General features: G+C 43.1%; 1 protein-coding gene and 1 non-coding gene across 2 annotated transcripts; both read left to right on the top strand.

Annotated features, from left to right (window-relative positions):
- The first annotated feature begins 11 nt into the window (after nucleotides 1–11).
- Nucleotides 12–93, top strand: trnal-aag. Its single transcript has one exon. It is a non-coding gene; the product is annotated as a tRNA-Leu (tRNA).
- A 176-nt stretch (nucleotides 94–269) lies between these two features.
- polr3e (polymerase (RNA) III (DNA directed) polypeptide E) lies at nucleotides 270–12,290 on the top strand. The gene is made up of 21 exons (XM_041962701.1): nucleotides 270–398; nucleotides 1,234–1,330; nucleotides 2,227–2,277; nucleotides 2,394–2,471; nucleotides 2,557–2,672; nucleotides 3,016–3,098; nucleotides 3,346–3,453; nucleotides 4,028–4,077; nucleotides 4,158–4,277; nucleotides 4,421–4,506; nucleotides 4,776–4,820; nucleotides 4,906–4,997; nucleotides 5,506–5,626; nucleotides 5,774–5,855; nucleotides 5,967–6,026; nucleotides 6,658–6,815; nucleotides 7,541–7,602; nucleotides 7,693–8,162; nucleotides 10,381–10,458; nucleotides 11,653–11,775; nucleotides 11,874–12,290. The coding sequence occupies exons 2-21, from the start codon at nucleotides 1,292–1,294 to the stop codon at nucleotides 11,928–11,930; spliced, it is 2,079 nt and encodes a 692-aa protein (XP_041818635.1). The 5' UTR covers nucleotides 270–398; nucleotides 1,234–1,291; the 3' UTR covers nucleotides 11,931–12,290.
- The last annotated feature ends 1,423 nt before the right edge of the window (nucleotides 12,291–13,713 follow it).

Here is a 13,713-nt window from a genome sequence, read left to right as displayed (position 1 = left end):
GGATGATACAAGGTAGCGTGGCCGAGCGGTCTAAGGCGCTGGATTAAGGCTCCAGTCTCTTCGGGGGCGTGGGTTCGAATCCCACCGCTGCCATAACATTTTCACGCGCTGGTTCATATGATCAATGGTATTGTACATTCACTAAAGTCCACAATGCATACAAACGAAAATCTAAACAACTAGAGAGAAACAATGAGAAAAGACAACTGTACATGTGTCTCGCTGTGCATTGTGGGCATGGGCTCCTCCCCACGTGTCTGTGTGCAGCAGATTCAAGTACCGACAGACTTCAGCTGTGTTAGCATGAGTTAGTTACTACTCCTACACCTCTACGCACCACATTTCTGGACTGTTCAGACACGGATGAGATAGCCAAATCAGTACTGTGAAGTGTGCAGGTGAGAGTAAATCAAGTCTGGATGATCTTTAGAAAAATTCTGGCGTAAAACCAGGCCTGGTTGACTGAATGTGCGTTATTTTGTCAGACATGTGTATATTAGCACGCCAAGCTAGCCAGCTAGGCTAAAGTTGCCTGGGCTAGGCTACGTATCACCGGCTATCTGCATGTTAGCCAGTTTCATTGCTTGTCGGTTTGTTTAGCGGAAAGGGAAATGTCGAGCTTGATGCTCTTTGCCCTAATTTCTTTTACAGGTGTATATTTTCGTGTCTGAATGAACATTTAACCCGCTGTGTAGTGCGGGCCTGTGACAAGTGTCTGAAATGTTTGTTGCTAGCTTGCTAATCAAACTAACGTAGCCAGTGATTGGGCTTCTTTTTAAATAGTACTTTCCTTTAATGAGGAGTATAATGAATTGAAATTGCTGTTTGACGTCTTACACAGAGTTTGCATGAAGAGCAGTCATTAAACATGGGTTGCATTGTCTTGCATCATGTGAGTTTTACCTTGCTGTGATAGTGATAGCGTCATTTGACAGACTGCATGATGGTCTCAACTCTGGGGTTTTCATGGTTTACTTTCTGGAATGGGTTAATTGAAGATGGACCCTTTACTCTAGTTTCCCCGATGACTGACGACCTTAAACCCCCTCTGGCAAAACTAGTAAATTCTGATCTAACTCGTTTTGCTGAATCACATTGTTCTTGTTACTGCACCAGCCTGTCATCTGTTGTCTTTGTCACCAGTCTGGGTGTAGCTACTTGCTTAACAGTGATGGGAGTGCATTGGTGTGGATTAAACTGCTGCAACTTAACTGAGTGTCTCTTTGTTTCCAGGTTGGATCTCTGAGATCTGCTGCTGCTCCTCTCTCCTCCTCGCTCTGTTCACATCAACATGGCCAGCGGGGATGATGACGACCCCATCATAGAAGAGGTATGTGCATAGGCCCAAGTTGAAGGATGAGGATAGTGATACACGTATCCTTGCTAACAAGTGTTGCCTTGTTAGCTGAAATGTGATGTAGCTTATCCTTCTGCCACCTTAGTTTTTGTTTAAAGTTGTTGTCCGTTTCATGTGCCCTCATTGTTATGAAGAAGGCACTGTAGTTTATTCGGAACCCAAAATACTCACAAGCTCATCAAGTATGTATCAATCCACGGCTTAAAATAGTCCCCATTAAAAGCGCTGTTTATACCTGTTGTCGGAAACCAACCAGATTTTGAAGTTTTACGTCTTCAGTAAGAACGAATGAGCTAGGTGCTGAGTGCCCAGACGCTGTGGGAACATAGGAGAGTGTTGTTACTAAAGCATTGTTCGAGGGATTTGTTGATGATTACTCAAATACAGAATAACATCAGCTGTGTCCCTGAGACTGTGTGTTGTCCGTGGATTACAGGAAGAGATGCACAGATCTGACTCGTTCTCACCTGATGCTCGTTCCCCATCTCTTAATAACTGGTTCTCAGTCATGTACCAGTGCTCTCCTTGTCCGTGATTCAAAATCTGTATACCACACTGCACTGGGATGCTTTTTTTGTGTACGGTAACGTGAGCCCAGTGCTTTCTGTGGCACTGCAGACTGAGTAAATGAACGTAACCTATAAGAAAATCACTGAACAATACAGCAGAGATACAAAACACAGCCAGTCACACACGGACAAGCATAGACAAACAGCATCAGAAACAATCACACCCTTCTCACACAAGATTAAAAGTAGAAATTCATGTGGTGGCTTTGTGGAAAAGGCTGCTTGAATGAGGAGATCAACCAGTTCCTCACACACAAGTTTGTATAGTCTGAATAACTTTGATCATTCTCTTTCTTTTAGATTGATGTGTACCTTGCCAAAAGCCTTGCAGATAAGCTGTATCTTTTACAGGTAATAATCTTTTCCTTTGTTTTACTTAATGCTGATGAGCGCAGTTTCCTCTGTGAGCAGTTTGTATGAGTCTAATCACTCATTAATCACCTTTTTATTGTTTTTTTTTGACACAGTACCCTGTCAGACCATCCACAATGACCTATGATGACGTCAATCACTTAGCAGCTAAGATCAAACCCAAGCAGCAAAGGGTAAAAAAGGCTCTTTTCTTATTTTTTGTCCTTCACCAGTCTAGAAATTGTTGTGAATGTGTTTCCTGTATCACCCAAAATGCAGGTGGAGTTGGAAATGGCCATCAACACATTAAGTCCAAACTACTGCCGCAGCAAAGGAGAGCAGATAGCTCTGAACGTGGACGGCACGACTTACGACGAAACCAGCACCTACGCAGCGTACGTGCACTGTTAAAGCTACAGCTAAAAGACTTAGCTTAGCTTAGCATAAAGACAGCCAATCTGGCTGTCTGAAAGTGAGAAAATAAGCCTACTAAAGCTCACTGTTTTACATTTTTTTCAAAATATCTGACTCAAGATTTAACCCAGAGTCAGACTAGCTGCTTGGACTTGTTCCCAGCCTTGATGCTAAGCTAGGCTACCTGTCTCCTGGCTTTATGTTTGTGCAGCTGTGAGAGTCAAACTATTGACCTTTAATATCAGTTAAAAAGCTGTTAATATTCTGCCAAAGTAAAGTTTTGGCATCCTTTTTTAGCATTCTTCTCTCACTTTTCTTCTCCAGGAAAATGATGGATAAACAGACCTTTTCCTCCATCCAGGCCACCACCAACACCTCCAGATATGCCGCTGCTGTGTTTCGCAAAGGTCTGACCTGGTTCTGTAGTCCACTGTAGCACCGTGCTTCTGTTTTGGTTTGTCCAACCTTGTTGCTGCTTCTTGTAAATACACAAAGGTCGCTCAGTGCTCGCAGAGTCCACGTGAATCTTTATCTGTGTTTTGTTTCTTATCTTTTATTTTATTTGCATCCCACAACTTTACTGTGAGTTTACGTTGAAGATAAATGTGCCAATGCGATCGACCGATCAACTGGACCCGTTGTTCATGTGAACAGGTGAGCTTCACGTCACGCCTCTGACGGGAATCCTCCAGATGAGACCCAGCTTCTCTTACCTGGACAAGGCTGACAACAAAACCAGAGAGAGGGAGGCGGCCAACGAAGGTCTGTCTACCTTTATTTTTTTTTCAAAATTAAATATAGCAAGATAAGCGAGATTAGTGAGGGCTCTTTTTTAATATCAGGTCTTAAATCAGTTATAGCCATTTTAGTTGCATTGTTAGTTGATAGACAGTAAATTTATCTGCAACTAATTCTGAGTTTGAATTAATGCAATTTTAAGCTAAAATGGCACAATTCTCTTCTTCCTGCCTCTCAGATGTGAGACTGTGCTGCTTTTCTCTGTTCTGTATCATTGTAAATGGAATCTTTTTGGATTTTAGGCTGTTGTTCAGACATTTTTCACCGTCTTCTGACACCAAAAGATGAATTGAAAAAACTGGCAGATTAAGAAAATAGTCATTAGTTGCAGCCGTGAGTCCCCTACGGCAGAGTTCACATTCTGTGTTTCGACACTTTGTTTTCTTTTTCAATAGTTTTTAATAAAAAGGAATTCCAAGTCTTGTTAATAAGTAGAATTGTGGCTTTTTATCAGCTCTTCAAAATGTCTCATAACATTGGGCTGACTGGTGCGATCAGGTATGATGGCTGTTATATGACCAGAGTCTTCTATCTGCAGGTGGAGATTCCTCCCAGGATGAAGCTGAGGAGGACGCGAAGGCCATCACGGTGAAGACTCACGAACACACACAAAGTCACGATTACACCGACTTTACGCGTCACTTCTAAACATTTCTGTTCTGCTCCAGGTGAGGTTTGCTCGTCCAGAGTCGGAGCAGGCCCGGCAGAGGAGGATCCAGTCGTACGAGTTCCTCCAGAAGAAGCAGGCGGAGGAGCCCTGGATTAACCTGCACTACCACAGTGTTAGGGTAGGGGGAGCACTCACCTTTAGGGCTTTGGGTCCATGAGTAAACGTGATGTACTTTCCTCTATTGTTAGTGTATAGTATAGGGTGCTGTATTGTGCTGTTGTGCACCATCAGTTTTGTCTTTGTTATGTGGTTTGAATTCAGGATGGACGCTCAGAGCATGAAAGGCAGTACCTGTTCTGCCAGTCAGGGGATGCCTCAGAGAACTCTGAACTGGTAAAAACCCCTAAGTGAGTATCAGCAAATGACATTTGAATACACTTCATTACTTTAACGGATAGTCTAGATTATTTCTTAGTCGCAGTCTGAACCATATTCTTTCAATTTTGGTAAAAAATCAAAGCCAATATTCAAGCCAGTGTATCCATGGGTGTACATAGTCACTCACTTAAATCAGCCAGCTTTATTTAAAGTGCAGAATCACCATGCAGCATTGCCCCAATGCAATTTACAGTTGTATAAAACTGCTCTCCCTGACTCATTTCTCTTATTTTTCTAGAGAGTACCTGGCAATGCTGATGCCCCCTCTCGCAGAGGAAAAAGTGTAAGTATTCCTTTGAGATTTAAACATGGTGACGGCTTCAGAGACGCTTCGTTAACGTCTCCGACTGTGTTTCTGTTTCTGTCAGTGTGAAGCCTGTCGGTCCCAGCAATGTGCTCTCCATGGCTCAGCTCCGCACTCTGCCACTGGGAGACCAAGTCAAGACCCTGATGAAGAACGGTAGGCCAACACATGTGGACAAAACTGATCACACTGCTGATTGAAATGGTGGATCAGCATCTGAGTCCGTGCACAGTTCCCATGCAGTTTTTCATTTGTGCCAGACAGGGGCGACAAAACATTATGGCAGATGTGAAATGGTTCAAATCAGAATCAGGTTTATTGTTATTTAGGTTTTCACCTATAAGGAATTTGCCTTGATATTTTGGTACACATAGTAAGAGAAGGAATAAGAAAAACAAGCACTGTAAAGGTCAAGAATCATAAAAAGAAAAATGTGGAAAATATATTAAACACATGGCGACTAGATTTACTTTTAGAATAAAAGTGATTGAAACAAAGAGGATGGATTGTGCAAAACATTCATCTAAGAGTGCAAATATTTGTAGCGTCGAGTATAAAGAGCATGTGCAGTGAGCAGAGTAATAATCCAAAAGTCATGAACCTGGACTGCATCACATGTACACCAGCATTCAGTTTGACTGTCCATGTCTCTTCCCGTCTTCAGTCAAGGTGATGCCGTTTGCTAACCTCATGGGCCTGCTCGCCTCTGGCACAGACTCAACCTCAGCCCTGCGCTGCATCCAGCAGGTGGCGCTGCTGGTTCAGGGGAACTGGGTCGTGAAGAGGTGAGACTCAGTGCAGATTCATTTAACAGATCACAAAATGTTTAACACAGATTAAAGGTGTTGTATAAAATGAAGATTTAAAGATGCACATTAAACACACCAACCTGGCAGCTCAGTGAGGTTTCTGTGTGTGTTTTTTTCCTCCAGTGATGTTCTGTATCCTAAAAACACCTGCAGTCCTCACAGTGGTGTCCCCGCTGAAGTGCTCTGTCGTGGCAGAGACTTCGTGGTGAGCTGCTGTTTTCTTCCTCTTTATTAAATTACCTCAAATTAAACAACCCGATGATGCGTTTTGTGTGTGTTTCACGGTCATGGAGACTCATAGTTGTTCCTTTTGTAGATGTGGAGGTTCACGCTGGAGCGCTCAGTGATGAGAAAGGAGATTGCATCCATCATCAAAGTAAGGATCATGTGACTGCTTGCTAATGAGAGCTAACGATGACCCAGCAGGTTTTTCATGTGTTCAGTTGTGCATCTTTAACTGAATTTCATGCAGGTTTGTAATTTGCCCCAGAGGCTGCTTTCACAGTAAATTAGTCTCTTGGGAGAACATATTTGCAGGGTTGCTGGCTTGAAAACAAAATCTCCCTCTGGGACAATAAACCTAAGTTGTATGTGGAAGTGTGGGTTACTTTCTCCCTTTTAAATCAACTTGTTGTTAGACTGAATTTGGACCGAAGTGGTGCATTATATTGTCAGCGTATCCTTGTGATTTGACCATTTATTGCAAAAATAGTGCAGGCTCTGAATAAAATCACAAGCTGCTTCAAACAATGTGGCGATGAGATGAATTTGCATTAATTGTTGTGATTGCAAGACTGTGACAGCCAAAGGGGGTTGGAACCAAACAAACTCCTTCACCTGTGACATGCTGAGCGCCACCACAGTCTGTCATGGTTGTTTGGATGCTGCGCAGCTTCATTGGAGCAGAAGGGTCTTCGAACGCTTGCTCTAGCTTTCACCTTGAGGCCACAGTTGTTGGTGCAGTCGGGCGAAGAGAACTAACTGCGTCTTCCTTCTGTCGCCGTCAGCTTCCTCCAGAGGATGTGAAGGAGTTCCTGGAGCATGTGGCAGCTCCCCGAGTCAACCGGGGCTGGGAGTTCCTGTTGCCTACTGATGTAGACTTCATCAAGAAACACCCAGATGTTGCCCACAGGCAACACATGCTGTGGCTCGGCATCCAGAGCAAGTAGGTTACGCTCGAAGAAGCAGGAGGAATGTTTCTTTACCTGAACAATCTGCAGCACCTCATCAGGGTGTTCCTGTCAATCATGGAAGTGATTGAAGTAATTTCCTTTCACATTTTCACTCACTGGGCTCATTTTTCACTGCACACCTGCACCTCTACGGTAGCAGCGTAATTGTGGCTAGGAGTGGCGAGAACTCAGTGTGTTTTTGTGCATTGTGACACAGTTAAAATGCCATAAATCCTAAAAAAGTTTAATTTCTTTAATTTATTCTATAAAAACTGAGGGAAATAAGTGTTTGCAGTATTGGAATAAAAAGGTCCTGTGTGCCCTGCAGGTTAGTCAATTTTCACTGAATTTTTGGTTGGTTGGTCACATGACAAATTATTCAAAGCTTTCCAGTTGTGCTGAGGAGCACAATATTTTTATTTTTTTGAAACAGGATCTTATTAGTGCAAACAGCTATTTTTCCTGACGGTTGCAAAATTTGAGCAGTGACGATCATTTCTGTTTTCACAGTTTCTAGATGTGATAAATGGTGTAATTTTGGTGTGTTTCTATTGTTTTATTTATTAATTTTAAAGAAAGCATCAGTGGGTTGTGTGTTTTTTAGGCTTAAAGATCTTGGAGGGTAGTTAAATGTGAAAGCTTGACTAAGTGATGTGTTTTAAAAGCATTTTTTAAAATCCTACTTAAACTTGTGCCGCTCTCTCGTTTTTCCTTTAAGGTTGGAAAAGGTCTTTAACTTCTCTAAAGAAGACTTCATGCCAAAGAATTCCCCTCAGCCTGGTGTGTACTGCGTCATTAATGCACTGTAATTAAACATTCAGCAGAGGTGATCTTACGTGAGCTGATGTGTTTGTGTGTGTTGTTTTCCAGAGTCGGTCCATGTCAGCGGCGAGCAGCGTCTCAAGAAGGCCCAGGAGCGTGCGCAGGAAAACCAGGCGTCCCTACAGAAGGACCTGGACGCCAGGCGGGCAGGAAGCAGGGTGCACGTCAAACAGGAACCCGTCAGCGACAGGGAAGACGAGCCTATGGACACCTCCCCTTACCCGTCCTCCTCCTCCATCCCCAACGGTTCTGTGAACGGTTACCCCGGCGCCACCTCCCCCGGCTTCGATCACACTAACGGTAACGGGAGTCCCGCCAACACGTCGGCCCTGGAGCTGCAGGACTTTGTGCTAAAGACTTTCAGGAAGCATTTTGTAGTGACGCTGAACGAGTTCAAGAGGCTGTTTAACCTCCACCTGGCTTCCATGCCGGCGGGACGGAGCGTCTTCCACTCTGTGTCGGACCACATGCTACAGGACGCCATACTGCTCAGCCACTGCAAACAGATAATGGTGCCTGTGAGTATTTCAGGAGGATGTTATCTTCTGCTGTCCAAACTCAGGATTTACAAGGTTTTTGGCTGTAAAGCCCAGAAATTCATTCACACTGGATGCTTCTGTTTTCCTTCCCTCTTGTCACTGCAAGGTCGTGTACAGACGGACTGAATAGTCTGTAAGTGGCTGCGCTGGTGTGGGTGTGGGTGGCATCTGTGAGGTGTCACAACACTGCGCAGCAGTTGGTGCTGCTTTGAGGCGCAAACAACAGTTTTTTCCATCTCAACACTGGTTAATTAAACAGTGCAGTTGGCGCTAGCTGCAACAAGTTAATGGTGATTAATCAATCAGATGATGGAGAGAAAATGAATGGGCAACAATTGAAAAACATTTTTTAAGGAAAAAATGCCAAAAATGAGAGGTTTGGCCACTCAAATGTTAATATTTTCTGAATATTTTGAATTGTTGGTCAGATAAAACATATAATTAAGGACACCGCTTGATTAATATTAGTCAGTGTATTAATAAAAAATAAAAATAATGAAGTGAGTTGCAGCCCTTGTTAGCACAATGCTGCACAGGAAACACTATGTGGTCTGTACTGTGTGGGTAATATGGATCAAAGCAATTAGAGCTGGAACAATTAGTCCATTCATCAATGTGTTGATCAACAGAAAATTAATTTGCATCTATTTAGATAATTAATCGTTTGGATGATTTTTTTTTTTTTTAGGAAAGATGCCAAATTGTTGCTGGTTTCAGCTTTTTTAGTGAGGATTTGCTGCCCTTTTGTCAAATATATGTTATATTTCTAACTTCTTTGACCATTGGTCGGACAAAATGAGACATTTGAAGACGTCATCTTGAAATTATTCTTCACCAATATCAGCGAGGTGGTTATTTAAATGAAGAAGAAAGCTGTTTCTTGGCACGGTGTTACTCCTGATTTGAACACAGTAATACGAGCTTTCCAGCATGTCCCCTGAACATCAGCAGTTCGTTTTAATTACAAAGGTTTAATTAGATTTCCGCTGGAATCAGCTCAGACCAAAGGGTCACACCTCAGGAACAGGCAGAACTGAGTGGTTCTGTTTCGCCCGAGCTTCCTGTTGTTCAGCGCTGAGATTTGTCTGTGATTAAGAGCTGCTGCTATTCCGGTCCCCGTCTCGTTAAACCTGCCCGTTGGTGCTAAACGCGGGGGTTTCCTCGCTGGCGGCTTGAATGCAGCTATCAGTTTTCTCGAACAGTGCAACGGCTTTAACGGTCTTTGTTGCTTGTGGGGCAGTCGGCATGCTGAAGGGACGCAAACCTGGTTCTCAGGTTCCTCTCAGGTTCCAGCAGCCACCTGACACCTCTGTGTGCTTGTAGCCTGCTGGTCGGTCTCCTGCGTTCGGACTAAGGTCGCTGTTTGTTGGCTTAATATAGCTGGATGTAATCTGTTATCGTCGTTTCAGCTGCGCTTTGCTTGGTGTGGCGCTTGCTCACAGGGAGTGGCGTGGTCTGTGCCACATGCTCTGTTTCATTAAGCAGCCAGGCCTCCTGCTAGGACCAGCCCTGTCCTGGCTTAGGTCTTATCCCATCTGTAGCCTTGACGTTAGAAGATGGCTGGATGCCATCTTTGTTATGCAACAGATTATCAGCCTCAAAGTAAAGCTCATTACTGCTAAGTGGCTAATCTGGTTTGTTTTGCAAACGCGGGCAGATCCAGAGTCAGAAGACTCGCCTTCTATTCCACCATAAACATTATTTTTTCAATGCCAGGGAGTTCCCAGATCAGTGTTGAGAGGGAGGGTTGTGTCTGGAGGGTAATCCTGGTTTGGAGAGCACAGAGTTGGTGCTCGACCTCTTCTTGTTTTTGGCTTGACATTCGGCCAAGAGATCAAATGAACAGACAAATTAAGTGTCTGAGAGAAAGACGCTGCTGTAAGTTAGCGGTTGCATAAAATGATCGAATTCAGGTTTTCATGCACATGCATGCATTATAATATCCATCCATCCATTATCTATACACCGCTTAATCCTCTGCAGGGTCACGGAGGGGCTGAAGCCTATCCCAGGCATTATAATATTAGGAATAAATACACTTGTGCAAGTCCAGACACAGTCTTTTAGTTTGTGATGGCTGAGAATCTTTAAGTGTGTTTTGATCCATGGTGCAGGTTGCTGCTCAGACTCGTTGCAGGTTTTGGGATTTGAGCTGGTCAAATGTGTTTCTAACATTACTGTTTCCCTCTAACTCTAGTTTCCTGCTCAGAGCACAGCAGCCCCCGACGAACAGAAGGTGTTTGGTCTGTGGGAGACCGGAGAGGAATTCGACAAGGTAAACACTGATACTTATGAACAGGTTTCGAGTAGTTTCACAACATCCTTCTTGTCTCACTCTGCATGCAGACTTCTGCAGCAGAAACGCACCACAGACCACAAGTCAAAGCCTTCAGCGATCACGAATTTCACATCAGTTTCAAAAAAAGCACAGGCAGCGTTTCAGTGTGGACCGTGATTGGCTGAGTTACAGGAAAAGTAGGACACAGTTCTGTTTGTCAGCCACAATCAAAGTTAAAGTGGCAAGACTGAGCCGAGTGTGTTTTCTTCTCTCTCTCTACCTTCATGTAAATTGGAGGCGATGACATTTGGCTCTTTGTGGCATTTTAGCTGCAAATATCTGCAGTTGATCTGCTTTGTTAAATTCCTAAACGTGAAGATGACTTTAGACTGAACTTGTGACTTTGTTGTTTGTGAATAGCACCACATTTTGGGAGATAAGCCTATTTGAGTTAGATGAGAAGATCAATACCACTCTTATATCTGTCTATGCTAACTATAAAGCTACAGCCAGCAGCTGGTTAGCTTAGCTTAGCATAAAAACTGGAAACGGGAAAACAGCTAGCCTGGCTCTGTCCAAAAGCAACAAATTCTGCCTGTTTAACTAATTAACATGTTAAGTCCTGTTTGTTTAATCTGCACAAAAACCGAAGTGGGAAAACAGCAAGTTGTGATTTTACAAGGAATTTTTGTGACTATTTCTCTGAGTTATCGAAACACTTTGTATTTCTACACATTAAATAAAAAGATAGAACATGTTAATGTGAGGTTTAGAGGCGCTGGTCGGTGGATTTTGCTTGGCTATTTCTACTCATGGTGCTATGCTAAGCTAACATGCTGCTGACTCCAGCTTCAGATTAACACCGGAGAGATTAATCTTTTAACCTAACTCTTGGTGGAGAAAGCAAATTATGCCTCTTTCTAAACTAACAACCACTAACATCTGGCTTTAGTTGTCAGTGGGAAAGGGTACAATCTGTATTCACGGGTATTTCATGTGTTTTTATTTACACGGGGACAATGCACCAAAAACATGAAGGAGTAAATCGCCTATTTTTAACGGGTTTAACTGCATTTAAAAATCAAGATCTTGCTTAGATGTGCTAGATTTGGTGTTAAGATGTTATCAGTGTATTTCTAAAAACTGCTCTTAAATTCACCATTTGGCGTGTTTGCGTTCTTCCACCTGCAGCACCGTCGGCTGCTGTATGAGCTGTTCACGAAGAACTACCGGATCAGGAGGAACATGATACAAGCCAGACTGGCACAGGAGTTCGGCGACGCCTCGAAGGCCGACATTGACCGCCTGCTGCATGTGAGATGCGTGGCGAGACTGAACGTTTTTACTATTTTAAAGAGCTTTATTTATTTATTTTCCTCCTCTCTGATCTAACCTGTCGTCCGCCTTTCCAGGAGTGCTGCAGCAGCCACGCAGGGATGTGGTACCTCAAAGGAACCATCCAGTCCTGACCCTGAGAGCCTGCCCCCTGCGGTCGCCGTCAGCCAATCAGATCCTCTCCCAGGTGTCCGGCGGGAGGGCAGTCAGACAGATGAGAGCCAATCACAGCTCGCCCAGCTCTGAGGGCAGGCGATCGGAGAACAAAGATGTCAGCCGTCTGCTCTGCTCAGAACACGAAGCTTTTCTTGTTTCATCCGAAGCATTTTTGACATTAACGCGAGCGCTCTGATGCAGCACGGAGGATCGAAACTCCCACATTCTCACACTAAGAGTGTCTGAGCGGGAAAGTATGATTATTAAAAAATCAAGAGATATATACAGTTTCAGTTTTGTTTTCATTGGTTGGTTACTTTGTTCAATAAACATTGTAATATCAATTTACTACGCTTTGACTATTTACTGCTACTTTATACTTCTACTCCACCACATTTCAGAGGGAAATAAAGTACTTTTAATCCACTACATTATAACTTAAGTTACTTTGCAGGTTCAGATTAATAATAGAAAATGAGGTATTATTATATATGAAGATAAGACTGGTGATGAACATTTACACAATACATTCTGAAGTGGGCCCCTATGCATAATAAGTACTATTACTAAAGTATATTTTGATGCTTATACCTTTGTACTTTTATCTTTCTAACAAAGTACTTCCACACTGTCGTGCTGCTACTTTTACTTAAGTAAAAAGATTTGAGTACGTCTCGGCTGACTCAGCAAAAAAGACACAAAACCTGCCGACTCAGCTTGCTTCATGTTTTATGGCTCAGAGCAGCAACAAACCATGAGGTCCAATCACAAAACAGGTAGAAACACATCGTACATACATACTGCAGATTATTCAGGTCCGGTAGCACATCACATGTGTCCGTAACTACATGGGACAGACATGTAAAGTGTCAGAAGAGCATCGATAACGCGTGTGCAATCCTAAAGTGCATCTCAACGTGATTCTATAGACATCTACCAACTATGTGCACAGTCGTAAGCTTAACAAGGACACGTGGACGTCAGGCAGCAGAAAGCAACAGAAGTGCCGCAGAGAAAAGCTTCTAATCGTACATGGCTTCATGAGGCTAATAGAACACATCAAGTACAGAGTTTGTCTTTTGGTAAACCTCAGAACTTGCCGTGACTTCACTCACAGTCATCTAACCTATCGTACAGCAATCAAGTATAGTTTTTCAGTGTGTTACAATTACAAAAATCTGATTATATTTTAGCACCTTGAATCACCAGCTTTTACTTCTAATCATATAAACTCCTTCACCAACATGACCTCAGATTCTGGTCGGTCGCTCCGAGGCGCAGGCAAGACTATCACCAGAACAAAGCTACATTATACAGCTGCAAAGAAAAATAAAAAGTTCACATTCGATCGCAGTAAACAGAAAGAGCAGATACAGAGATAACGTTTGATTTTATGGATCTGACATTTCCTACTCTTTAAAAAGGTTTTGCGGAAAGACGCTGCGCAATTTGGGAGTAATTACGGAGAAAATAGACACAAAGTGATGTGAGTTCAGTTGAGTTTACAAGCAGCTGATTTGAAGCATCTACAGTTTTACAGCATGTTTCAGCTCATTGTTTTTCTGTCCATAACTTTGTGTTTGCCAGAGAGAGACAGTTAGCGACTAGCTGCTGGGCTAGAAGTGGTGGTGGAGACCAAAAACAGAGCTAAAAGAGAGTGAACGCTGGACTTACATTCAAGAACAAACAAACTATGATTTTTCCCTAACTGCTGGATGTGTAGATAAGCAACCGTTTGCTAACAAGTTAAAAGAAGTTAAC

Source organism: Chelmon rostratus, chromosome 21 (genome assembly GCF_017976325.1).
Source record: "Chelmon rostratus isolate fCheRos1 chromosome 21, fCheRos1.pri, whole genome shotgun sequence".
In the NCBI taxonomy this organism is placed as follows: domain Eukaryota; kingdom Metazoa; phylum Chordata; class Actinopteri; order Chaetodontiformes; family Chaetodontidae; genus Chelmon; species Chelmon rostratus.
This window is presented reverse-complemented; position numbering and strand designations above follow the sequence as displayed.

Coding starts and splice junctions, on each gene's coding strand:
- polr3e (XM_041962701.1), top strand. CDS start 1,292: ATGGCCAGCGGGGATGATGACGACCCCATCATAGAAGAG. Junction 3,099..3,345: donor CGCTGCTGTGTTTCGCAAAG/GTCTGACCTGGT, acceptor TCATGTGAACAG/GTGAGCTTCACGTCACGCCT. Junction 10,459..11,652: donor CCGGAGAGGAATTCGACAAG/GTAAACACTGAT, acceptor TTCCACCTGCAG/CACCGTCGGCTGCTGTATGA.